Source organism: Strix uralensis, chromosome 7 (genome assembly GCF_047716275.1).
Source record: "Strix uralensis isolate ZFMK-TIS-50842 chromosome 7, bStrUra1, whole genome shotgun sequence".
In the NCBI taxonomy this organism is placed as follows: domain Eukaryota; kingdom Metazoa; phylum Chordata; class Aves; order Strigiformes; family Strigidae; genus Strix; species Strix uralensis.
In genome coordinates, this window is record NC_133978.1 from 19386197 (window position 1) to 19414006 (window position 27810).

At 42.2% G+C, this 27810-nt stretch overlaps 2 protein-coding genes across 8 annotated transcripts in view; one reads left to right on the top strand and one right to left on the bottom strand.

The window, feature by feature from the left end:
• SEC24C (SEC24 homolog C, COPII coat complex component) overlaps positions 1–14071 on the bottom strand; it is a 46100-nt gene extending 32029 nt beyond the window's left edge. For 2 of the 5 annotated variants that reach the window (XM_074874649.1, XM_074874647.1), the window contains exons 1-4: positions 14000–14071; positions 6374–6576; positions 3260–3346; positions 557–698 (exon numbers count right to left, since the gene is read on the bottom strand). In XM_074874649.1, coding sequence (XP_074730750.1) covers positions 557–698; positions 3260–3346; positions 6374–6548 — 404 coding nt within the window. In that variant the 5' untranslated portion in view covers positions 6549–6576; positions 14000–14071. Of the gene's footprint in view, positions 1–556; positions 699–3259; positions 3347–6373; positions 6577–13507; positions 13525–13999 lie in introns of those variants that run through there. The other 3 variants (XM_074874651.1, XM_074874650.1, XM_074874648.1) reach the window with 2 other exon arrangements.
• A 720-nt stretch (positions 14072–14791) lies between these two features.
• SYNPO2L (synaptopodin 2 like) overlaps positions 14792–27810 on the top strand; it is a 41741-nt gene continuing 28722 nt past the window's right edge. The window contains exons 1-2 of one of the 3 annotated variants that reach the window (XM_074874653.1): positions 14792–14844; positions 16284–16527. In XM_074874653.1, the coding sequence (XP_074730754.1) occupies positions 16423–16527 (105 nt within the window). In that variant the 5' untranslated portion in view covers positions 14792–14844; positions 16284–16422. Of the gene's footprint in view, positions 14845–16139; positions 16528–17601; positions 17617–27810 lie in introns of those variants that run through there. The other 2 variants (XM_074874652.1, XM_074874655.1) reach the window with 2 other exon arrangements.

Below are 27810 nucleotides of genomic sequence, written 5' to 3' on the forward strand. Positions count from 1 at the left end.
GCGGTGAGGACTGTTGCTACTTTCACCACTGAGGTAATGGCAATATCTTTCTGGAGAAGATGCCTAGGAGCTTTAGATGAAGGTAACTCAGGGATCTGTAACAGGGGGAAAAGGACCCAGAGCCAATACTGAGGAAGTACTCAGTTATGACAGACAGCAACATGCTCCATACAGAGATCAATTCACACTGTCAAGGAATCAAATACTACAGCTGTGTGGATACAATTGTTTTAAAACAAAACAGTTTATGCGAATCAGAAAATTCCTTATGGGAAAATGACTGCCACAAGGAAAGTCTCTGGAAGAGAAGTGGTTTTAATCAGTCACTGACATCTGTTCATATCCTTCCAAAAGTGTTTCGTCTCCAGGGATTCTTACTGTCTAACAAATAGTCCTATGGCAAAATGTTCCAAAACAATAAGGAAGCACTAAAGAAAGTCAGTGTCCACCACAGGAAAAACAAAGTATTTAGTCTGGTTTAGATCCCAAAAGGTCTAGACCTAGCATAGGTCTACCAAGGCAGGCCTTTGTTATGATTTGCTTTTCTTGTATATACCTCTGCATTGGGGCTGCTGAGGCTGGAATTCCATTCTGCACATCTCCATGTCCAAACTGACTGTATGTCAGGTGGCCAGAAGGAAGAGATGCTCCAGAGGCTGGAGGGGGAGCTCCAGATGTTGGAGGGGCTCTTAAGGAACCTACAGACATAAGGGGGAAAAAAATTTTGAAAAAATAAGTCACAAATTACTCACAGAAATAAGGGCTTGAACCAACTACCATGAAAAATCCAGGAAACACAAAAAAGTGCAGAAACAGTTTAATGTTGGCCAAACTGATATATCAATACTCCATGAGCAACAAATAATTTATACAACTATATTAGAAGTAGCAAAACTGAAAGCACAAGTATTTTTAGCCAGTGTCACTAGTCACCATCTCCACACAGACCAAGTAGAAAATACGTACTGTGGAGGGTCTTCAAAAGACAATTTCACCTTTTGATGAAGAAAAAAAGTTATCTTGTCAGTAAGGTATTAAATTCTTCCCCCTCCAACTCCAATTATTTTTATCCAGACCAAGGAGAGTATTCACACAGAACCTAATATTCATTACAGGTCAGTTTTCCCTACTTGAAAGGTAAACAGGTTATGTGAGTAGATCCAGTTTTCAAAAATTACATTCAACTAACTGCTTTTATATATAACATAATGGGGGCCACCACAGACTGTTCTTCCCAGCCTCTCAAGGTTGGAGGCTAACATGAATACTTTCTCATCTTTCAGACTGAGCTAGTTCAGTCACAGCCCAAACATATTTGCCTCAGAAACAAGTCTTCACACTTTCCACAGACCACATAATGTTGGATGCAATACCAGCAGAACAACTAGAGTGTCTATTTCCAAAAAAGAGAATGTAAACTCCTATTTTGATAATAGGATGTTAAAAATGCTGATAATTAACACAACCATATGACCATCCCTGCTAATGACAAGGGAACATATTTCATGTATGGGATATCGTTAAATACAGATGACTAAATGGAGTAAACTGCCCCATGAGACCAGCGCAGCACACACACAATGTTGTGTTTTTCTGACAGTGACCGGCATGACAAGTTTAAAAGGGACTCTGAAACCTTCTTGTGAGGAACCATTATGAAATAGGAAATAAGAAAAGCCATTTATCAATTCTACAGCACAATTTATACACCAAAGCATGAGGTGTCAACTCATATATATTTTTATCTTATCTGCTACATGTAATTCTTAGTAAGCTTGTGGATACAAATTCAAGGAAGGAATTAACTAGACCTTGTATGAATAACCAGTAATTTCTTGGAGCTTTTTTCTTTTAAACCTCCTCCCATTCTTCATTTTCAGACTTAGGACTTAATTACTTCCAGAGACATTTATTATTTTTACATACCTTCATGTCATGAAATCTTGTCTTTTCTAAGGTGCTGTTACAGCACCTTCAACTTACTGTTCCTCTGGCTAAGTATTTCCCAGTCTCTATTTATATGTTGTATGGTATTTCTATTTCTGAATGTCTTTTGTGATACCTTTTCAGTTAATCCGAAATACTTTCATCTATTCTGGAATCTCTTCCCTTTGATAGTACATGTAAACTGTTCAGCATTATCTTTTGTCTTCAAAAGCATATTTAATCCAATTCTTGGAGGGATCCTACATATTTTTTTTTTTTTTAAACATTAAGTGAACTTTATTCCGCCCTCAACTTTAACAGGCATACAATTTGACAAATAGACGCTTACTTCAGAAAAAGCTTCAGAAGTCATCTTTTTCTAGGTCTTGTCACAAATATACTTCTGTAACTACTACCACAGACTGCTCAAATAGCCACTGAAAAAACTTCACTTGAACAGGTATGAATACCTAGTGGCTTATTAGCTCAAGATTCATTACTCTTGAGGAATCCTGAAGTTCCTCTTCAACACCTTTGAGATACTGATCTTACTCATCACAGACCTCAAAATGGAGGTAGATTACAGCAAAATGGGAACTGCTTGTGATTTCACTCAAAGCCCCGAGACTTGGTCTTGGCCCAGTTCTGACTCCCCTAATCTTCTAAATAAATTGACACTGCTGGAAACAGCTCTTCCAAAATACCACTAGTTGGAAAGAAGGCAAAATACAACATGATTTCTTGCAGTGTTTCCAATTCTTACATCTTGATTGTCAACTTTGCAGAAATATTTCCTTCTTCAAGCCACAGCTTTTGGAAACATATATTTGGTTTCTATGCTATAGCCAATGAAGCTAAAAACTTATTTTCTCCCTTAAATGAAGGCACGAGTTACAAAAATCTCATGACTTCCAAAAACAATCTCCTGGTGCTTGGGGAGACTTGATTTCTTCATTGCAATGCTATAGTTTCAAACCTTGCGTTTCAGTTCTCTCTCAAGTGGGAGACTGCATTCTTTTCAACTAAGGATTCTCCCTGACAGAACCTGAATGAGACAATTCAGGTTTTGAAATCAGTCTTCAGAAAACATTAGTCACAAGTCAGTTTTTATCTATGAATCTGCAGGCATAAGGGACTTCTACTAGGATTATTTCTTCATATCCTATTAATGTTTCTACAGTGCTGCCTACAAATAGATTGGGAAGTGTCTCACCCACCTCTGCCTGAATAATCAGGTACCCACACCTTTGAGATAAATACCCATATTAAATGGGAACTTGGCACAGAAGCAGCGGCACAGCACAAACACTCCCACAGAAAGGACACCATTTACCTATGAAATTAGGTGCAAGAGAAGAAGTGTCAGAGTTGAGAGATACAGGAGAGCCCTTCGAAGGGAACCCCAAGGAAGGAAAGTAACCTGAAAAGACAGAATACACTAGTAAATCAAGCCTGAGAGAAAGCACCAAGAGACAGTGATTCCAATGCTGAGGACAGTCTGCAGTGCAGAAAATATCATGTATGTAAAATCCATGTCACATTTACCACATTATTCCTTAAGTTACACTCCCTCTCACCTGTTCTACCACACATATTATCAACATAGTTCATATATTACTGTTAATACAAGTGTTAGTAGTATCATAAACTGAGTCTAGGTAAAACAATCCAGCAGCAGCCTAATTGTTAATGGCATTCAGATAATTAATTGTGTTTGCACTTTCAACTGCATGATATCATCAGAAGGAAACTGATAGACTGACTGAAAGACTCGTCCCGGTTCTTTCAATATTCTCATAGCAAGAAAGAGGTATTTTCAGCTAGCAGCACAGTATTCTACTTCTGGTCCCAAGCAAGACTAGCATCACTGACAAAGTATTCTCATGTTTCCATTAGTTAGAGTTAGGGTTGTCACATAAATCAGATGTGAAAGACTCCCTGACTGAGGATGGTATCAGCTCCCAACACTTCTCCACGCAGTCCTCCAAGAAATTTTATTGTTATTTTTTAAATAAATCACTAAGACAACTACTTTGAGATCACAGAACAACATTGGCAGTTTTCCTTTTACCCCTCACTGTTCAGTAAATTCCTGTCCTTTTACCCCTCACTGTCCACTAAATTCCTGTCACTCTAGTGCCTCTGAAATTAATTGTCTCTCCTCTACGTTATGCAGCTACAAAAGGTCTTGCTACAAAGACCTGCAATAAACATAATCTGTTAGAGATGGGGGTAGAAAGGATAACTATCACTATCTTCATTATCATCTGTCCACTGTCTTCGATAAATGCATTGTTTGTTTGCCACTCTTCCACCTGGATGTCATATTCAGCAGCTACTAACAGGTCAACTTCCAGCTGTTGTGCTAGCACTCCGAGTTTTACATTCCTTCCCTCTAAAGACAGGAATCCTGGACTTAAATTAACAGGTCCAAAATGCACAACTTGATAACGGAGATTTCCTTAATACAGTCTGCTAAGTCTAGGAAGGATGGTCTCAGAAGATAAGATGGAAGAGAAATCTCCACCAACCATGGGTGGCTTTTGCCTGATTTATCAGTAAAGTACAGGAGATACTACTTAAGAGTAGTGCAATATAGTAGTGCAATATATATTTGTTGTCCAAATGAGACCACCTTGTTGCCCTCACTGTCACAATACCTTTCAGTCATTACTGCACAAACAAAATCTGCATTTTTAATCTGCACAAATTTATATGCACGTTATCAAGCTTTCTAGGTATGTCCTTACTGAGCTGTCATGAACCCCGTATCTGTTGTTATAAAATTAAAAAAGACAAACCAGAAATAATTCAGAAGGGAAAAAGTTAATTCCCTTAAAAAGAAATCCTTTTCAGACTTGTAAAGTCTGAAAAGTTCTTGAAGTATCTGATGGAAGATGCTCCTCAGTTTCTTTTACGAACATCCTAAACATTCTTCACACTATCAGCCAAAACTTGTTTTCTATAAATAGCTGTACTGATGAAACTTTTCCAACAAATCTATAGTAATCTTTGTCCTTCTTGAATCTCCTCTCTCTCACTGAAGCAAGTCCAATTTGTCCCCATTCCTTCCATGGGACAGGAAACACTAGTCAGTGAATGGCTACATTGAGCAGTCAAACAGAGCACTCAATGGCTGAGCTCTGCCTCTGTCTTCCCAGGAAGCAGGGTTTCTTTCCTCTGCCCAGTGCTGATTTTCGTTACTTTTATAGGACTTAAAATCCTCTGTGAAATTAGTTCAAAACTCGCAAATTAAAAGTGTTGTTGGAAGAGATTTATTGAGAGGGGGAAGAGGATTAAGGAAAGAGAAGGAAGATGGAGCAACTGAATAACCCATTCTTTGGCACACCACACTAACTCTTCTTCTACTCCATTACCGTGTTAACTCCAGACAAAAAAAACCAACAGGGCAATTATTCGGCTCCCAAATTTCAGTCTCCCACTTCTGTTAGTTTCAAGACAACTATAGGCACTTTGATTGTTCTATCCTTCCCGTTGAGTTTGGTTTAAATTCGAGAAGTTGCAAAAAATTCAAGATGTACTTGGAAGGGAGAATAATACAGAGACCATTAGCATGATTAGCATATCTAAATGAAATTTGAATGAACATTTCAGAATGGAAGTTCACATTGTGCTTATCTCAGCAGAACTGAATTCCATCTGTGTGATTTTGAAAGGCAGAAATATTTCTCCTCAAAGCAGTGCTATTTTCTTCCCTACATTTCAGATGTTAAAGTCACTATTAATCTCCCAAAGCAATTCAGGTACTCAGAAACAAAGGCTCCTAAAGTTCTTCAGTAATTTTAAGTTAGTCTTTCTTTTGAAAACAGGAAAAAAAAGTTAAAATACTTTGTTTCTTTTTTTTTTTAAACAAACAAAACCAACAAGTGATATGATCCTGCAGAACCAGGGAAATTCTGGAACACACTAGCTTGCCACATGTCCACAACCTTTCTATTGATTTCAGAGACATTAGAGAGAATAGCTCCAAATACTAGAGTTTCATCCTAGAGTTCTATGTCTTAATCTTTCAGGATGGAGTGCAGATCTTTCTGCACTGTGATGTAAGGCAGTCTCAATTATAAATCTGTTACAGTCCATAACTGCTGCCCTTCAACATAACCTCATCAGGAAGACTGTCCTAGTCAGGTGCTTCAGTACCACACAGGCAGGGACATACTGAAAAAAAAAACCTGTCTGTGCTTCTCAACATGTTAATTTTATGAGCTAAAAAAGAAGAGTAAGCCCTGCTAAAATGGACAAATGACAGAACAATAACCTCAGAATGTACAGGAATAACATGATTTTTAACATCATGTAAGCTACATACAGAAGAAAAGATAATTGCTACCACAAAATAAAGACTAGTAATAGGAAGTATACAGAAAAATTCCATGCACGCAACAATTTACACATGATCAATCATTAAGTTTTGACTGAGAAGTACCTTGTGGAGGGACTGGTTGTTGATATCCTGGCATTGGACCATTGTAAGCTCCATATTGTGATTGAGGAACTCCTGGCAATGGCTGTCCTCCGTAGGCAGGCTGCTGGTATCCCTGATATCCAGGCTGAGGTTGCCCGTAAGGAGGCCCTGTGTGAGCTTGCTGGTTTACACTCATTGTATTCACATCCCCAAACTAATCTCACCTGCAAAAAGGGGGGGAAAAAATGACTTTTAGCAGACATAAAACCAAACTGGCCAACTTCGTTACTGTTTTCACAGAGATGAGAGCTTCTCAGATACTAGGGAAGGTAAAAAATGAATAGTAATCTACTCTTGCACAGCATTTTTTTAAAGTAAGATAAATGCTTTACAAGATTTAGTCAGAAAACAGTATTTTCAGAAACTATGTTTTCTAATCAACTTACTCACTGCTTCATCCTGGTTAGACTTGCGATCATCATCTTAGAAAAAAAAAAAAAAACCATAATTTGCCATTCCATAGCAGATGTTTATCAAGCTTCCCGAGACACCTTATGAACTACTTCCACCTCACAGAACATCAGAGCAACAGAAAACAGATTTCATGATTTAGACGAGAGATTCCTTAACATAACACTTCAGTAACACTGAACAAGTTCAGCTTTCACACACTTCACCATCCACAAAGGCTGCTGCTTGAAGTGTTTGATCAAATCCAGAACAGGACCGAGTATAGGGTTTTTTAGCTTTTTAAACAACAGACGATTTAAAGTTCTTGTTACATACATAAATTTCAGAAAACGAAGATGTACCAAAAGCAGCACATTCACCTAAGAAATACTTTTAAAATGGAAAAGCATCGCAGGCAAAGATGTCCCCTAAAGGAGTTATACAAAAATGTAAAACCTGGAACAGAGCATCAGAGACAGGAGAGATGTTTCTTAGCAAAGTTATGCAAGCCCAATTCCTCTAACTGTATAAAGAGATAGACTAACTCTGTAAAGAGAAAAACAGAATTGCTGTTGGGAGACCCCAAACCAAGCAGGCAATTCTTACAATACCATGGTACCCAGTAGACAGCTAAGCCTCACAGCCCTTGAGTTGTGGAGAGCCAAGGAGATGACTTCATGGGCAGGAGATTCCGTTCTGGTCTATTTCTCAAGGACATTTTGCATCCCCTGTACTCCTCTGGACACTCCGTATGTCACTGTTACCCTCTTCAGCTAAGACTATCTACACTAACACTGTAAAGAAGTGTGTGTTTAGAACAATTTTTTACTAAAAACCTCCAGTTTATATAAAAATGCAAAGTTACGGTAGAGCAAGTAATTAATGTTGCCCTCATATTTTGCTCCAAACCCTACGATGAACTTGTGCATTAAAGATACATAGTAGATCTTAACACAGAGGAGACATACAGCTGCCACAGCCACGAGCCAGTTGAGGCAAATCCCAACGAGGAATCTACAGCTTACCTCAAGTAGATAACAAACACCCGAGCTGTTTTGCTTACACGTTGATGAAAGCATGCCAATCAATGCTAAGGTTGGTTCTTCACATTACCAAAAACATGGCGTCAAAGAATTATTTCAACAACTGACACCACATTTGTACAGCAAAGATACTAAAATAACCACAGCTTTGTAAGAACCATCCACATAGAAATTCTTTCAGATCCACATATATAAAAGGGAAAATACATATATCACAACACAGCGATCTAATTATTTACAGAAGAAAGCTAGCATAATATACACATACTCCATTTAATCTCCTACAGCTTTTAAACATGACAAATGTCAATACTAAGAATGCTAATGCTTACTCTGAAATTAGATATTAAACTATATGAAAGGAAATAGATGAAGTTTTATATTTTTATTCTTCAAGCTGTGTAAAAGTAATGATAGGGCTTTTGTTTAGAAAAATAAGTTATCTTAAATATTTAAAGGTAATTTGCTCTTGAAAGTAAGATATAATGTTATTTGCAACAGCTTACAACAGCGTGACAAAATTTTTGATCAGACTGCAGTGTTTCTAATCATTATTACACATGATAAACATGACAGCAAGAGAGTAATTTCTAAAGATTTTGGTTTCCCACAACACCTTTGACTTAGTTCTGCAGAACAGTCTAACCTGACCAGACATGGGGCCAGGATATCTGGACTTTGGGACCTGCTCCCTTCCCAAGCTCCCCTGAAGGTTAACCTCTTCCTCCCCAGGCAGGCGTTACCACATTTCAATCACAGACCTACCCCCAACCACCTCCTGTTCAGTGCAAACAGTAAAGCAGAAGAGTTCCTCCTGCAAAGGTAAAGGGAAGGGAGAACACAGTAAGATGACTACTCTACCCACAGATCTTGGAACATCCAGGCAGGGCTTCATGGCAAGGCAGGAGGGCTGCTTTCTCTTCTTCCTGCCCCTGGTTATTGCTTATTGGATTGTGCATGAGGACACCTGGCTTCTAGTCACTGCTCCTACAAACAGGTCTTTCCTCCAGGAAGAGCTGCAGGCAAAGCAGTAGCATCCTGCAGGATACCTCCTGAGCTATAATCATTAAGACACTCTTCACAAGTTACACCGACAAAAATCTAATGTTTGAGCAAGGAATTACTACAGGGCAGGAGAAGGTTTTTTTAAAATTTTTTTAGATGTTTCTAACTCAAGTGTCCCAACTGAAAGGCAGATATACCTCAGACCTTTAGCTAGCCCATGTGGCAGCCAGCACAGGCTAATCTCCACCATAGCACAAGTGATGCTTGCTCTATACTGGCAGAGGGTCAACAAGGGAGCTGGAAAGGAGGAGGAGATCTCAAGAACAAGCCCAGTGCTGAAGCTGGGGAAAAGGCTGCTTCGTTATTTCAGTTGCTCGACTTGCTCTAAACGTAAGGCTAGTGGCATGCTTGCTCATCACTGATGCGGAATATAAAAAAAAGGGCAGGGCCAGGAGTATCTACCTCTGAGAAGGCAGAGAATGAGTCCATTTTCCTTCTCCCTCAATACAAGTCATTTGTATCAAACAGCATTCCTTCTGTCTCCACTCAAAAAAAATATATGCAGATTAGAACCTGGTCACTTGAAGAGGTATGGGGAAAGGAAGAATTTTATGCTGTCTTACGACATGAAGAGGGAAAAAAAAAAGTCACAGAAAGAATTAAATACATACACTAGATAGGGAGAAATGGAGAAAAGAGGCTGCTTCACTTGATAAAAATACTGAGGGTATTCCTTTGCATGTAGTAACACATTACCAAAACTAAGCCAAACATAATAGTAAAACATGCTGTCGAACATCATATCACTACTCAGCAGTTACGATACACAAAGCTCAAATAAGCAGGGCCCATGCTATTGGGAAAATATTACAACAACAAATGGTCATTACTATAAATAGCAAACAATTTTCTTGCAAAGCATGAAACAGTCACTCTATATCGTTTTCTATTCCTCTGTATAATGGCAGTTGACAATGGAAGCTTCGGTCAAAATAGTTACACAGCTAAAATTCATACTGGAAAGCTGTTATACAAGACAGACAATCAGTGATGATCAGCAACAAACTGATGGGAAAAAAATACACAGTCATATGGGGGTGGGGATCTTTTAACTTTTATAATAGTTTCCAGATTCCTTAGTATCCAAACAAAGCAGACTACAGTGCAGGTTTTATGGTCTGTTTTTTTTTTTTTAAAAAAACCTAGTGATTCATATGAGCTTGTTTCAATCAGCAAATCTCCCAGATGACTGAAAACTGCCTATTCATCATTTTTTATGGTCTGCGTTCACTGTTAATTCCCTTTTGAAACCGAAAAGCTTGATCTCATCAGTTCTTGATCGCCTTCTAAAGGAAATGCATACAGCAAAATTACTTTCCTTCAGAAAGATGCTAGTGCTTTTTTTACTAGTCCTGGTAAAATAAAAGGCTTGTTTGTTTCAACTTTTGGGAAGACTGATCCTTAAAAAAAACCCCAAAATAACAGCATGGCCTCCTATGTTATGCTGTAACTGAAGGAAATATGTCTACTTAATTTCTGAACACAGAAATCAAAACCATATCCAAAAGATGGGACAGAAGGGGACAATGAGCACCCTCAGACACCAACTCAGGATATTACCTACAGTGCTTTTAATGCTTCCATTCTGCAATTTTCTGAAGAATTAGCAAAGTTATGCTATTCTTATAAAAGCTTAGACTCTGGAACTAAGAACACTATTCTGAAAGGCAGATGTCCTTGCTTTTGTTTCACCAACAGCTTGACTAGGTCCTCTACAAGCACTCATGGAACACTTGGCTCTTTTCAGATAAAAGAAACTCCTGGTTTGTTTTTTTACAGAAAATCCTAGAAGAGAAGTTCATATCCTGGAAGTCAGAGACTGGCAACTGATCTGGAAACGCTCAGGCCATTATAACAAATGCCTTCCATACATTTGTCCAGATCAATCCAAATGGCACTATTGGAACTGCCCCTCCTATTTGGTTGTATTTTTGTGGTGTTCTGTCTTTCGATCTGGGCAGACTCTCAGCTTGTCACACCATAGGTAATATTTTCTTCATCTATGCCTTTTGAATTACTGCTGGAAACATGTTTTAACAGTTGATGAGAGGTAAAAGACACAGTTTTCAAAATGAAACTTTACAATTGAATATCAGTGAAAGTCCAGAAGCCACCATAGTTTTGAAGACACTTTCAGGAGAAGAAAAGATAGATTAGCTGCTAGAACTCCTTGACACAACAGGCACTGGAGCAGATTTTTGCAGCCCAGTCTTTCCTGGGCTGATTCAAAGAGGACTGTCAGGCTTCAAGACATAAAAATCATGGTTCACATCTAAGGTGTAATCACTTCCATGTTCTTCTAAAGAAGGGCCACATTAAACCCTGTTTTGTTAGGCTGATTCATTATCTTGGGCAAGGTCCAATACAACATACAAGCTACAAGAGTGAAAGCGGTTAAAAACTCAACAGAAAAAACACTTAGTCTTGACCTAACCTTAAACCTATCACTATTTCCAACCCCTGCCACCACCACCAGACTTTCTACTTCAACAACATTTTACATTCTTTGTTGACTTAGGTCTCCTTGTGGGACTGACTTATATCTCTATCTCTGTAATAAAGCTCTAAGAAAATATTTCAGAAGTGCTCAGTTATGGGGATTGCCTCTGGAGAGCAACCCTGTGAAGACAAAAGTCACTGAAAATATAGCATCAGCAAAATCACGGTGAAAGATTTCTCTCTTCCTTTGCTAGCTCCACATACATGTTACAATGTGTGAAGTTATCTGACTCACTTCTGTGAACTTTGCACAAGTATAATTGATTAGGAAAAGTTACAAAAGGAGTTTAAAGTTTAGGGAAGAGGCCAGAATGAAGAATGAATGAATAGGAATATATAGAATAAGACTAAGAAACACGTTATACTGCTAAACAAGTTTTTTTCACATACGTTGTAACACTGACCATCTTTCATCCAAAATTTCTGTACTCTGACTTCCTCTACACAGACATGCATTACGCAATTCCCATTGCTTGCAAGAAAGAAAAAAGCTTTTCCTAACACATACTGCCCAGTTTGCACTGTCTTTAAGTGCTTTCTATGTCAACAGTGAACAAATTGCTGAACATAGAAGAACAAGTTCTATCTTCACAATTCATCACTAATAAAGCTTTTCAAATCTAAAGAACAAGACACATCCAACTTCTCTCTTCTGTGGAGACCTTGCTGTTGATCACTTTTAGTCACTCTTTGTACCTTGCCCTTCCTTAGCCAACCCTCAATTCTTTCTTGGATTTTTGACCCTCCTTCTGATAATAAGTGTTACCGGAAGAAAATATAGCCCTACAGTAGCACGAGAAAACATTCAAAGAGGTACAAGTATCAAACAACTCTTGGACATCTGTTCACTGCTGTAACTCAGCTTTCAGCCACGAAATCAGAACCTGGAGTGAATGTCACAGCATATTAAGAAATATTCCATATATCGATACTCACTTCACAGCCTATCTACAGAAATGAAGAATCCTGAGTGGTACAGCTTTAGGCAGAAAAGGGTAGAGGCAAGAATCTTTTCCACACAAAAACTGATAGAAATGCTTATGCTTCCACAGACAGTGTATATACATGACCAAAGGTAAGTCTCCTCTAAAGAGAAAGGCTCTGGAGTTTTAGGCCATGTATATTTCTATCCACCCCATAACCAAAACACCTACTCTACAAGATGGGGGTAAAAAGAAAAAACAAAAGGTTAAAGTCAGAGTTGCCTAAACCTACTCAGAACAACTTCATATTAATAAACAGTAAAGACTTCAGAACAAAATCAGCAACAAGTCATTCTAATGGTGTGATTTTACACTGCTCGTAAACAACAACAACAAAAAAAGGCATTGTATGTTATGTCTCAGATGGTGATTTCACTCCCTCTAACATCCCCCCCACGTCTGGTAGAGTCGGCTAAGGAACCCAGTAACAGAAAAGGATCTAAACATATTTTTATGGAACTATCACATTAATGGCTAAAAATCAACACTGAGTATCAAATTGAAAAAAATCTGTATTTTAGCATGACAATATGAGTATTAACTCTAGTGGATAACTTCTGGTGTGGGTATAAACAATTTACCTGTTTCGGCAACCACTTCTATCAACCAGGAAATTTAAACTGAACTTCAACTACAGTGTGACAGTTACCAAGGAGACCCAGTTTGGATGGTTTTGCAAAGCCTCTCTGACAAAGATTTCAGAGCTAAGACACCGCACACATATACTGTAAAATACTCAAGTACATCTCAAGAATAAAAAGAAATGAAACTAACCTTCATTCTACTCTAATGAGCATTGCTCAGAAAGAGTGAAAGCAAACTCCAATGATACGAAACAAACATGTTTAAAGCACCATCTGCATGGAAAGCAAGAGTCCATCTCATATAACTGCTTTTTCAAGACTACACTTGTATTTTGGTCATGCCGTCTCTATTCCTTTCCTCCTTCCTTTTTCAAAGCCAGAGACAGATAATCGCTGAGTTTTACTACCAAATCCAACAAAACTCAGTCGCTAGGTCTCCACACTAGATGACCACCATTTACAAGCCTCCAACAGCGCAACACAAACACTGGGGGAAGGAAGCGCGGATTAGGGACGTTGCAGAGGGGGTACCTGCCTCACAGCACACCCGGGCCGAAAAAAAGCGCTCGGCTCTCCGGGAGGGACCGACGGCCCGATTCGTAGCCCCGGGGACTCGCCGCACCACACCGGGACGCCGACGATTCCCCTCGGGGCAGCCTATGCCCTAGAGAATGCCCCGCCGACAACCGGCCCCGGCCCCGCATGCCGGCACCCGCTGGGCCGGGCCGGGCCGCTGGCGGCACGGGGCGCTCCCGCTCTGACAGGTTACCAGGGAAGACCCGGACCCCTGAAGGGGCCGGGCGTGGCGCGCAGGCACGGCGGGCCCGACGGGCCACCCGGCTGGGCGCCGCCAGGCCGCAGCTCCTTGGCGGAGAAGGAAGCGGCAGCGGCGCCTCGGGCCCCAGCCGGGCCGCCGGGCGCGGTGCCAGCCGCCCGCCCGTCCGCCCCAGTCACCAGTGCGGCCGCTGCTGGCAGGCCCGGAGCCCCCCCCTCGCCGCGAAGCCGCTCCACGGCCTCACTCACCGCCGCTGCCCACCGCTCCCGGCGCTGCTGCCGGGCCCGCTTCCGGTTCCCGGGCCCGCCGCTCCCCCGGAAGCGCCGCTCCCCCGCCCGCCGCCTGCCACGTCCGCACTCCCCGCCAACCCCCGGCCGCCGCCGCGCCCCGCCCGGCAGAGCCCGGATGCGGCGCAGACGCCGTGAGGCGGGGAGCGCGCGCGCGCACCGCCTCCGCTCGTGGGCGCTGACGTCACTGCGGGGGCGCTCGTCAGGGGCCGCGCTCCCGGCCATGTGTGCCTGTTACGGCAGCGCTCGCGCGCCGTGGCGTCGCCCGGCGGCCGTCCGGGAGTGCCGGCCTGCGCTGATGGGCCCGGCCCGGCCCGGGGCGCCTAGGCCGGAGCCGCGCTTGCCCGACGGGCGCTGTGCGCGTCCCTTGGGCCTAGGGCAGCCCCGAGCGGGGCGGGAGGGCTCTTACGGGGCCGCTGGGGCCGTTTTCTCGGTAGCTTGCACAGCCCGAGAGCGAGCGTTTTGCTGCAAGAGCGGCTGAGGGCGGGCCGGGTGCGCCGCTAGGCGCTGCTGAGCCTCTGCCCGCGCCGGGCATGGCGCTGTTCGCCGTGTGGGCTGCCGGCGGCCTGCCCGGGACAGACTGCGACAGGGGGGCAGCCAGGGCCAGCTCTGCCCCGAAGCGCAGTGGTGGTGCAGGAGTTGTTCACTAGCTGGTAACGTTCGGTTGGTGTGCGCCCACCAGCGCCGTGCAATGGCACTGGATGAGTGGTGGTGTAATACTGGCAATGGAGTAGTCAACCGAGCAATGGGCTCCCAGCAAAACTGCTTCCTTTGAATGTTAGGGTGCAAGGGTGTCACAGAGATGGGTAAGGTATTTGTTAAAGCTAAGCACATTCAGAATAAGGAAGAGATGTTTGTCCTCTGGATCTTAACAGAAAATTATATTTTAAGCCCTGTAGCAAAGGGGGAACATAGATTTTATTTCTCTTACAACTCCAAGGGATTAAGGTGGCTTGGGATAGCCAGGAGGTCTTGTGTGTCATGGTCCTGAAGAGAAAACAGTGAAGGACTCCACACTGGTGAAACCCCACCTGGAGTACTGCATCCAGCTGTGGACTCCACAGTTCAGGAAAGACATGGACCTGTTGGAGTGGGTCCAGAGGAGGACCATGAAAACGAGAGGGATGAAACATCCTTCCTATGAGGACAGGCTGAGAGAGTTGGGACTGTTCAGCCTAGAGAAGGCTCTGGGGAGACCTTATTGCAGCCTTTCAGTACTTAAAGGGGGCCTACAGGAAAGGTGGGGAGGGACTCTTTATCAGGGGGTGTAGTGATAGGACAAGGGGTAATGGCTTTAAACTAAAAGAGGGTAAATTTAGATGAGATATAAGGAAGAAGTTTTTTACAATGTGGGTGGTGAAGCACTGGAGCAGGTTGCCCAGAGAGGTTGTAGATGCCTCATCCCTGGAAACATTCAAGGTCGAGTTGGACAGGGTTCTGGGCAACCTGATCTAGTTGAAGATGTCACTGTTCATTGCAGGGGGGGTGGACTAGATGACCTTTAAAGGTCCCTTCCAACCCAAATTATTCTCAGATTCTCTTTGCGCCTGGGTGCAAAGCCATTCTCTTGGCCATTGGGGAGTCTATATACACAGTGCCCCGCACAGAACTGTTTGAATCCCGCCTGTGTAGCTAATCCTGGCTATTCTGGTCCCAGTGTCTAATATTAGGAGTGGCTGTAGGAGATGTCAGGGAGCAGCAAGCTGCAGAGGGAGCACATTACGTCTATAGTCTGCCTGTAGTTTTCAGGGCAGACAGATAGTGCTACTGTGTAGTAACACTAGCTGCACAGGGAACACACAAGTGGAGAGCACATCACTTGCAAGCTTGGTGCAGTTTCTCAGGGTCAGGTGCTAGTAGAAGTTTGTGCCTATGTCATGTCCTTGTGTGAAACTCATGCTAATGAATCCTGAGTGCTTGGTGACTCTAGGGTTTGCATTTTGAATGGGAAGTGGAAATAAAATTTTTACTGAAATGCTTCCAGCTTTAAGAGTGTCAGACAAAGCTCTGGAGAGACAGGAGGTGTGCTATTTTCAGCCACGCTTCGATGAGAGATCCATGGTGTGTATGGGGGGGCACAGAGGGTGAGATTGACATGACACGTGTGTATGACAACTCTGGCCCCTTACCAAGAGCAGAATCAAATGTCTAATCATAGGCAGAGCAGCAGCTGAGAGTCCAGAAGAGCAGGGAAGACTGGGCTTGACAGTCTCAACTCTCCTCTTGTGTGTGTGTTAACTTGAAGGAGAAAGTGAGCAGAGGGCCTTTTGGGGGACCGGAGAGTCGTGGTGTGAACTGTGAAGATGGGAGTAGAAGATACCGCCTGTTAAGAACTGGAGTCTGTTTTGAAGTTGGGAAGACAAAATATCCAAAGCACAGAAATCATGGGAGCTGAAGAAGAAATGCTCATCACTCTGTCTGGAGGTGCCCCTTGGGGCTTCAGGCTGCAAGGGGGCTCAGAGCAGAAAAGGCCCCTTCAAGTGTCAAAGGTAGGACCTCGAGATGTGAACTGTGAGGGCAGAGTTGTTGACTTGTTTCTTTCCCACACTGCTGAACTCAGATATCCCTACTGAGCCGGGCATCTTTCACTACTGTTAAGGAATGCAGGAACTCCTTACTGTGGCAGCAGATCTTAAAAGGAAGACTTGGGTGGAATGGTCAAGCAGAGTGTGGGATGGGATATGGGTCCTGAAATAGATGCTATTGAGGTAGAGACAAGTGTCAGGTGAAGACCTGCTTCAGTGCAGGTCTGTACAGCTCAGACATGTTATAATCTGTACAACTCTCTCCAGTTGTCAGTAGAGATATAACCACAGTGACAGGGCAGGAAAAAGGGCTCAAATATGAAAACTTAAGTACTTCTGTAAGACATCCAACTAAAGAAAAAATTATTTAAAGCAACAAAAGCCATATTTGTAATTCAGTTCAACTGTCCCTAACACTTCATTACTATATTCCAGCTTTCAAAATAGATGCACATTTCTTAGGGTCTCTTCTATTGGTGAAACTTTCTCAATACTGTCTGAAGTGAATATTTTTGATGATCTAAGCAGCAAATATTGATTGGTTCCATTTCAAGAATTGAAGAAAAGCAGTTGTTTGGATGGGAGATGAAATAAGGAATAAACCTTGAGTTGCAGTACTCTTGATAAGCAGCTGTTACTGTCTGCTTTTCATAAAGACTACTGAGTAGCTTAAAAATTAGGAAAAAAAGTCCTCTGTTTATTAAGCTCTTAACAGCTGCATTAGCCTTGACACAATGATATCTTGGGATGTCTCACTGGAAGGCACCCAGCAGCAGGAATGAAAAAATGCTATGCCCAGCTCCCTCTGTTTCCTTAAGTAGACTGTGCCTCTGACAGAGAATTTTAAAATGAAATGTTCTGTGTCACTTGGCTCACCCCAGGTCAAGGACTGTTTTTGTGTGACTTCTGCCAAATGGTTTGGAATCCCATAGTTGGCCCTGAAGTGGATGTTTCTTACATAGAGAAAGATGATTTTTCTCCAGGAAAACAACTTCTGCATGTACTTGTAGAGCTTCAGGTGCTGAAGAGGAAGAATCAATATCCTTGAAACAGGTATCTGGCATCAGTGGTTGTTAGGAAAATGGGATTTTTCAGCGTCCGCATAAACTCTGTAGGGTCTAGGATTGTTTTGACTCTTGTTTTTCCCCAAGTAGACAAGAAACTAGGACTGAAGAGGGAGGAGGTACTGGATGTCTCACAGAGATTACTTAGGATTGAACAGCAGCAAGACCTAGCCATTACCTTAAGGTGAATGAGATATTGCTCAAGGATTAGTAACACTTCCAGAAAGGTATTAAGTAGAAGTAGCTGTCACCCAGGACTGGGTGTCATACCTTAAGTCTAGCAATACAAATATATATATATTTTACAATACTTGGATACTGCATAAAAAAAATAATTATGGAAAATTGATACAAATGCATTTGAGGCTCAAAATATATGTCATTCTTCAAGCAGGACTTTGAAATTATACTTATCATTTTGGGCTATTATTGTCCAGAATTTCATGGCATCCAGGTGACCATAGATACTGTCTTAAATGCAACGGCGTTTAAACCTTACCAGGAACCCAGTAGATCATATCTGAATGTAAACTGCTTAGAAGAGAATACACCCCCAGGAGTCATGAAATAACCAAATTGTCCTCCTCTTACTATGCAGAGAGTAGAAGTTCAAATCTTATTTTTCAGCTCTTTGAGTTGAAAGATCAACTCTTCATTCTTCTGCAGTTAGGATTCTGCTATTGACATCAGCAGGATGAAGCCTGGACCAAAATGCTGCCAGCAAAGCATCTTCCAAACCTCTAACATCATTAGTGCTGTCTGTCTGGATGTTTTAGGAGCCAAAGATGGGAATGGTCCCATGGCTAAGAAGCCTGGCCAGAGATTGTAGCCATATGATACAGCATAGAGAAACAGGGCAGTATTGTCTGTTTCTCTATTGGTTTGTTAGAGCTGGGACTCCTGTTGGATGAGCAATTCACTCTCTTCGTCCTCCATCCAGGAGGTCAGTGCCATTGGGCAGCACTGGGAAGTGTGGTCAGAGGGAGGTGTCACTGAGATTGAGTCTGCCCAGCAGAGGTAAGGTCAAATAACAACACAGTGTTCATTAGTACGGTGAAGGATGTGTTGTGCATGTATGGAAAGACAGATTAGATAAATGAGAGAGTCTGTTAGTAAGCTGATTGCTGTAAAAGAAAGGACTCTTGGGGAGAAAGAGAAGTGTTCATATGAGACCAGGAAAACTTTAGCTTAGCAGAACAGAAATATTAGTGCTTTGGTTCTTACAGCAAAACCTGTTTGGACAGAATGGAGAAGGACAGAACAGGAACATGGCTGAATGTGGAGAAAATGTGATAGGAGATACAGGCATGAATATCTGATAGGTGCCAGGAGATAATTGAGTGGATAAAGTTGGTGTCTCAGGGGATTCCAATGCTGTCACTTTAGGCAATTTCAACTTCTAGACTAGAAGAATCACAGTCACTAAGGAAAGATGCTTACACTTGGATGCCAAGTCAAATTGTTTCTATGTACCTTTCTGGATGAAAAAGAGTGATAAAAAGCTAATTTGGGCCTGGTAAGTGGCAATGAATCAAGTATAACAAGTTATATATAAACAGTATACATCGTAGTTATGTGGAGATGCTGGAATTGCTAGACCAGACTAGGTTAATGGTCACTCCATTTCCTGCTTCCCGTTTCTTTTGTGTTTCCTGCAAGTGTTTCAGAGGAAATTGTAAACTTCACCAATGCACCTGATTTTCTGGTAATGCAATGTGGACGGAAATTCTTTCACCCCAGCTGATTATCAGCAGGCCCTATAAAGTACATAGGAATTGACAGTCCTGGTGGTTTACCCGACACATAAACAGATAATTATCTGTGAACAGCTAAATTTGTGTCTAAATCTTATATGGTTTCCTAATGAAGATTTGATAACATCAAGCAGGCATGCATTCCAAAGACTAAATATTGCACAAAGTGGGATTTCCTGTTTGAGTTGTTCCTGTTGTATTACAAATCCCTGCATAATTCATCATCTTACATGATCAATTTACTCAGTCACAGGTCTTCTTGCCTTTCTTCTTTCTAAAGGTTACATCTTCATCCTCTTTTTATTGTTTCTTTATATGGAGATTATGATAAATTCAATCATTCATTGCAGTTCTGGGTAGTTTTTTTTTGTTTTCCTGAAAATTCTTCAGGTCTGCTGTATGCTTTTTTTTTTTTATGAGATGGTATTTAATGACATTAGAATGTTTGCAGCATTATTCTCTATCCTCTTCAAATACATTGGTGGGCCTCTACTACTTGATTGTTCTGTCATAAACTGTTCACAATGATGGCTTAAATTACTGACTTTTTTCAAGTTACAGCTAACTCCAAAGGTACAGTGAGCGTATGCATTTTAAACCGTCCTTTCTAGCACAAAGTATTTAACTGGACATAACTAAATAAATTAGAGTGTTGGAAGTGGGGTGTGAACCCATTTTTCTACAGACTGGAAGGATGCATAGCTGTGGTTTAAACCATTTGACCAAGCAAGGGATCAATTCTAAACCTCAGACCAGCCAACACAAAGGGGTAGAAAAGCAGCTGTATCTTCAAACGCTGGATCCAGCTGCCACAGAGCTTCTGTGCCATCTGACTCGCTGTGGTTTATGTGTTCAGGGACACACCTAGAGCAAAATGCTGAAGTGATATACCTTGTGGACAGCCTCTTGGGCCATATATAACTAGCTTCATGTTCAAGTAACCTTGTGGATCCAAACCAGTTCTGCCTGCCTCAGGATCAGGGAAACACACATTGCTTTTTCCAGCACTGCCCAGTGGATATTGAGGAAAAAACCCTCAAATTTAAATAGCAAGCAAGACTGAAATGCTAGTATTAATGTCAACTGACTATATGCATCCAGATCTGTAACTGCAAATGTCTATTCCTTTTGTCTTAAACTTGCCTACAAGAGCACATACTGACTATTTTGTTCCACCTAAACGATCATTTGCTCTGTCTAGGTGCTAAAAATGTCTGATGTGTATATGAATGATAGGATACTGATGTGTACATTAAAGGGGTACCATAAGAATTCAGTCTCATAAAAAATGTGGTATCTCATAGATACTGTAAGAGTGGAGGGTGAGACAAAAGAAGAAGCAAAAGAAAATTTATTAGTGTCTGGGGAGCTCTCAGTGAGAAAGAATAGATGATTTTTAAATTAGGGTTGTATTAAAATATCAACTGAAAGGTGAAAGAACAGCAGATGTTGATATGCTCAGCAGGCAGATACACAGCAGGACCAAACATCAACAGAGGACATGAATAATTCTGCAGAAATTAGGACAAATTGGAATATGGAGAACTAGAGAAACATATAAAGGGGAAAATAAAGAGTAAAGAACCCAAAAAGGAAAGGAAAATGTCTTATTTTGTTCTTAGCGACGGCAATGTCCTTTTAAGTGGAATCAGTTGAACTACTGTGCATTCATATTTGGCTTATTGTGATTCCTAATCAATCTTTTCAGTCTTACCTAGTGAAGCAGATAAAGCATAGTGGGATTTTACACTACCCGTTACCAAAATAAAGCTGATTTTGTACAGCTCAGTAGCTGTGGTGCACATGGCAACACAACAAATCTTTGGCCAGAAACAGTCATCAGGAAAGGAACAAAACAAGCATAAAAGCAAGAAACAAAAAGGATCCATATATAGCAAGATTTTTATTTTAGAAAGGCTGAGGGAAAAGTACATGGTCCTGACAGGTACAGCATTCCTTGCAAGGAGAAGCTATAAATGAAGCTTCACCCATTCTGAAAAGAGAGTAAGGGAAAACAATACCATCAGGTTCCTGGAAGATTTCTTTGCAATAAGGATATGTGTATCAAATACACTTGAAACTAAACAAAATGTAAAATAGCTAGTCTGAGAAAAGTCATAAGATAGGACATAAGCATAATGATACATAAGCTCATAATGATACATAAGCTTATAATGAACCAAAGTAGAAACATAACATAGAACTATATTAGGGAAAGAATTTTTATGACGATGAACAGGGCAGCTTTAAGATAGTGCAAGTGCATGCAAACCTGCCTTTAGGGAACCTGCTGCAAAACAAGGTTTATTCCATGAGAAGGAAACCCAGTTACTTATTATGCAAAGCAAGGAAGGCACTTTTACCTCCAGAATAGTCTCATGCACAAGTAATACTGAAGAAATAAGTGGAAACTGGAAGCTTTCCAGCTGGTACTCATAGTAGAGGAGAAAAACCTGGGCATATTAGTGGATCACAAGAGGATAATGAGACAGCAAAAGATGCATCTCTGAATTAAAAAAGGCAAACATAAACAAATGAGCTTCAGGTAGCTGTATCTAACTGAGATAGGAAGGCATTGATGTTATTGTCTAATGCACAAGTGGGAATTCACTGGAAATATCACACCTATGGAGCCAGCCACTTTCAAGAAAAATGAATGTAAGGTAGAACAGCTATAGAAAAGGAGGGGAGGAGAGAAGGATTCTTTCACGTAGCAAAAGGTTGAAAGATATGATTGCTGTCTACAAATAGACGTTGGGCAAATACCGGCAGCACTGTTCAAATACAGGACAGTATTTCACTGATCAAATGTGCACAAAACGACTAACCAGGGAGGTTCAGCAACAACTTTCCAATCTAGAAAAAGAGCTCAAAACCTTTTGCAATCAGTTTATGAACTGAAGTAAACAATATGGCATCTGAAATAATGAGGGATTGGCTGTGATAACTCAGAACGCTCCTTTCGGTTCCCTGTTCTGTAGAGCTACTCTGCAGCAATGGAGTGAATTATTAGGGGAAGCAGTGACACAGGATTGTATAGCTTTTAAAACCAAGAATTGTTTTGCCATTTAGGAGCGATTCATCACAGCGTCCTTTTTACCTCTTTCTCACATATCCCTACTTTCTCCTGTATGTTTCCCTGCTGACAATTCACTGTTTCTACTGTCTCCTGTGGCAGATATCCTTGCTGCCTGTATGTCGTGCCACCAGTCCCTGTGACCCACGGCCTGGCTGCTCTGTCCTGTTCACCTTTGCTCATGTGACATTTTTCCTGATGGAGGTGCCAGCTCTAACCCAAATAGGTCTGATGGCTTCCAGATTTGCAAGCACTTTCTCTTCCTCTCCCCTTTTCAGTGGGCAGGCTGTTCTTTATCTGTTTTCACAAGTGTTTACTGTCACACCTAAAAAAGTACTCCTGACAGCCTAGTCTATAGCAGTCACTAATGCTGGTTTTGGAGGGCCGAATATGTCTGCCAGTGCTGCAGAAGGAGTTCCTCAAGCAGCTTTGGGAGTGCTCCTGGACATGTTTTATGGCCTGTCGGGACTTAGGCAGGTGCCACCCTTGGCTGCCAGTGAGGGAGCGCAGGCTGCGGCGCTGGTGGAACTTTCCAAGGAGCAGCTGGGCCCAGCAGTCACCACGTGCCCAAGAATGTGGGGGGCTCCAGAGCTGCTGTCTGGCAGAGGAGCTGCAAGCTCTGCACAGTGCAGGGACAGCAGTGAGCAAGGTGCAGAGCTTGGAAGGGGAGCTCTGCTCTTCCTTCCCAGCAGAGATGGGGGAATAAGACCTCACAGACAATGATGGTGGCCTAAACAGAAAACCATATTATCGTGGTTGCAAATCACCATTGCTGATTGTATCAGCTAATGATCTGGTTCACAATTCCTTGTGCCTCACTAGGGCTTGGAGCTATCTGCAAGGGAAGTAGCTTTACACGGGAACTCCCTCCCAAAACAAGTATAGAGAGCAGACTGGGTCGGTGGTTATGCCATTCCCTCTAACTATTAGAATCTTGATTTGTACTCTATGTTTACTCTCAGATAATCTTTAACCACTTGTTAAACTATTCCTTTCTCACTGCCCAAGCCACTTTACTCTGCATTTATTCATTTTTGCCTCCTACTTTCCCTTAAAAGGACATGAGGCAATCATGCCTATGACAAAGTATGATGTGGGCTCCAGGTCTTTCACACGTTACTGTCCCGAATGGTTTCTCCTCTGCTGTGTGACCACAGATGTGCTGCCCCGTGCTCTTTGCTTCCACAAGTTGTTTAAGACTCCTGTTTGAATGGCACTGCTAGAAAAGCTTTCCTTCTCCTCCTTGCAGAGGTGAAGAGTCTAGGCAGTTTTGTCTTTACATCCTATTTGCCCATTAGCAGGGAGGATTCCTAGAAGAATCTCATGACAGATGACTATCAGCAGTTGTGGTGAAACTATACAAGCCACATCTATACCTGGTGCATTAAATGTGCCTGAGACCACTCTCTGGCACTGATGCCAGCTGCTACAGAGTGGAACGAAGCCCAGCAATTAACCTCTTCTATTCTCCCAAATAAGATGACCGCAGACAAGCTGCCCACAGGCAGTGGCTCTGGGAATGGTCTGTTCTAGCTCCCAACCTGTGCCTGGAAATTGTTCTGGAGAGCATTAGCTGGCCTGAGCCAAAGATGTGCCAAGGATCATTTCAACACTTTGATGCTACAGACAATTGCAGTCCAGAGCCCAGGTTCATTCACTGGCATTATTCAACCTGCTATTTGCTGCTTGCCAGAACTACTGAATACGTCGGTGAAGGCTGAGCCTGTTTTATCCTGTACGTTCATACCTACAAGATACCTACAAAGATGCTGCAAGGCACAGGAAGGTCTCTGTACCAAAGTTCCCCTGGAATCCTTCAGGTGAATGGGGTGCATGTCTAATCTGTACCTGTGGCTGATCCTATCCTTGCTGCTGCAGAACAGTGGTGCTTATCCTCCTCAGACAATTGCTGAGAGGCTCTCTTAGAGCTGGTGAGTGCTGTGTCTTGGTACAGTAACCCACACTTGTAAATACAATGAATGTTGTGTACAATAACTTTTTGCAAACATAAGTCTCTTTTTGTCTTGGACCGTATCCTCATTCTGTCAAAATAATAGAAGGTATGTCTTCTAGTTTGCCCTGTCTCACCATAAATACAGTGGAGGCATGTTATACTTTGGGCTGCTGCTGTTCAACAATTGGTAGCAGCTGAAAAGAGTCCTTTGAGTAAGGTTTTTATTCAGAGCTTGCATATCCTCACTGCCCTTTAGAGCACAGTACCAGCATGCAGTGCTAAGGCTGAGAACACCTTGTTCTGGAGGACTGAAGCCATGTCTCTGAATGACTCTGCCCTCTGTTCAAGGCACTCTCCTTCTGACCCAGTTTGGTGCCTGTCCCTGTAAAGAGACATTTTGGTGGCTATATTTGCTTACGAGCTATAATTTCCTTAGATGTTACTCCTAAAATCTTTTATGTCAAAAGGAGCAAGGCTGAGCCTCTAGAAAAGGACCTACATGGGACGTGTATAAGCATGTTTCTTCCGAACTTTTGTCCCAGCAGCTAGATGTGGGCACTGGGGCTCTTGCTTTTTGACAAACAAATCTGTTCCTTCTGAATCCTTGCTTCATATAGAAACCCCTTGATATCCTGCTGTTTACTCTGTTGAGAGTAAAATGCTTATCAAGTACTTTTAGTATCTATTCTAGTATGTGTGGCATAATTCCTTGTCATTGGTATTACACTTCACTCACTTTCCAGCTAATGTCCCATCAAGTAACAAAAGGCCATGGAGATAGGGCCTCTTTTTATCTACCTGCAGCCAACTCTGACTAGATACTTGTTCCCAGCAATGAGCCCTGTGCTAAACTTTCTGCTTAGGCAAAGGTGGATTGTTTGGACTTGTTTTTCTCTTCCCCCCCTTGTATTATCATGACAAAATGTTCTTTATAAGGTATTTGGTTTGAACAGAGAGAGAAAGCTAACAACCCCTTATTGCTTGCATTTGTTTTTTATCAGCTTGTATCCCCTGGTACAAATCAGAATGAAGTCCAGTGCACCAGAGAAGGTGTTGTCTCTTTCCCATACTGGGATAGCAATATCCCCCTCACCAGTACACTTTAGACGGTAACCTATTACAGTAGTGTTGTATGTGCTTAATGGATTGGCCAGCACCAGTATCCTCTGTCACTACCAAATTTCATCTCTAAACTCCTTGCCCAGAAGCCAACCAAGTCTGTCCTGCCACTCAAGATACCTTTTTTCATCACCCTCCCTTGCTGTGTTCATCCCAGAAAAGGTGTGTTCTCTCCCTTCTTTCTCTATATAAAGACTCCCTAATTAAACTTCACTGTGGATGACCTGTGAAGTAGGTCTGCAGAGACACTGAATCTGCTTTACCAAGAGGCAAGTCATCCAGTGTTACCTCTTAAACAGGAATATGGTGTTTGGTCAGGAAGTTATTGAAACTAAATAGAGAAGTGTAATTGTAATGGCTAGTGTAATTATAAGGGATTAGAGTAAATATTCTCCTGTAAAATAGCTTCCAATAAAAATATGGCATTGCCATGAAGATGTGATGTTATTCACATACTTAATAGACAAGGCATAGAAAAAGTATCTTACTGGATCTCTGTGTCCAGGTGGGCAGCTGAAACAAAGAAAATTTAAGAGCCAGAGCAGAAGACTGTTGAAAAACATCCTGATTTGCGGGCTCCTGTCATTTATGGCTCATAGTTGGAGTGTTTTCTCCAAGGTCACACAAAAAATCATACAGGTCTCCTGAATCCCACTCTAGTGATTTAGCCACAGAGGTATCCTTCCTTGCACAAGCAAAGATTACACCCAGGCCTTGGAGGAAAAAAACTGTTCCAGTAACCAAAATTATGTCAACACAGATGTTCAGAAAGAAGGAGATGAAGGGTGTTCGTTTCTGCTCTTGCATCTAGAAACTGCATTTGTGGTTTGGCTGAGCAGGAAGTTCTGGGAGGAGCAGACCCAAATGCTGATTGGCTCCTGCCTGAGTTCATTCCCTGTTGGTAATGCTTTATACTGCTTTATACTACAACAAAGCAGTTCTTACCTCTCCATAGGAACCCTGTGACAGGACTACATTTCACATAAGGCTGGGAATGAAATTTAAACACTGCCAGGTTGCCATGGAGTGTTGGACCTCATGGCATTGTAGCTGCTGAGGGAAGGGGGGCAGCTGTGTGATGAGAGATGCAACAGGAGAGTGGAAGGAGCACTGGATGGGAAGATAAATTGTACTTGATATACAGCTCTGGCTTAGCCTGAGTTTGCTAGGTTGCTGATGGAAAGATTTTAGGAGATTAGGGGAAGACTGATAAGGTAATTTGTCTTCCTACCATATAGACTGAGCTCTCCCAGTGAGAGAAGGTGGTAGGTGCTTTCAGGAGGCAAGGGCATGAACCTATTATGCTTATTCCTGAAAGGCACTGCAAACCACTTCTGATTACCCACAGCATATTTCCTTTCTTATGAAGAAGCGGTGCTGGCCAGCAGGGAGGGTGGTTGCAAAGTTTCAAGACAGGTTCCCTGGGCTGTACTCAGGCAAGATGTGAAGCCACTGAGTTACTATCAGGATTACTCTATTCTTAGCATCCCAGCGTGTGTTCACCCCCCACATACCACTATCTAAATATAGTCCCTACTGAAGGACAGATGCTGCCGAGTTGCATCTGACCCCCTCCTCTTTTGCATTCTGTTCCTGAAAGCTAGGCTGAATTGCCCCGAGACACGTCCAATAATCAGCATATCCTTTTGTCTCCCCAGGGCTGTACAAGGAAGCTTGTACTATACTGCTAAGGCCTGATCCTAGCCCTGGCCTTCCCGGCCTCTCCTAGCACTGGCCTTCCCTTCAACACCTTTTCTTTTTCCTTTCCTCCTCATTTGTTGCCTTCACCCTTTTCCTTTTTTACCCTCAGCTGCCTCTGTCCTTTCCCTCCCACCTGATTCAATATGATCAATGAGAGGAAGAGAGCAAAGTAATGAAAGAAAACATACACATGTATGTGCATATACCTAGGTACTGCAGACACCCAAACCTCTTTGACAAGAGCTCTGTTGTCACAACTTAAGTCCTGCTGAGAGGGCAGCGAGATGGACAAGCTTCTGAGTAAATGTGTTTCATTACTTTATAGTTCCAGTTTTCCACACTGATTTGTATTTCCATAAATGAGTAAGGCCCTGAAGCTGGGATTCCCTAAACACAGATGAAATCTAAACAGGACATTCTTCCCATGTGAGCCAAGGTGTGCCATGGGGCAGTGTGTCCACTGAGGCACAAAATGCAAAGTGTAACAGGCAGTTAGTTACAAGAGGCTCAGCGAATTTGTGGGGTTCGCCCCCCCACCAGAAGGAGAGGTCAGTTCTTACAGTATGTGCTAGAAGGTCT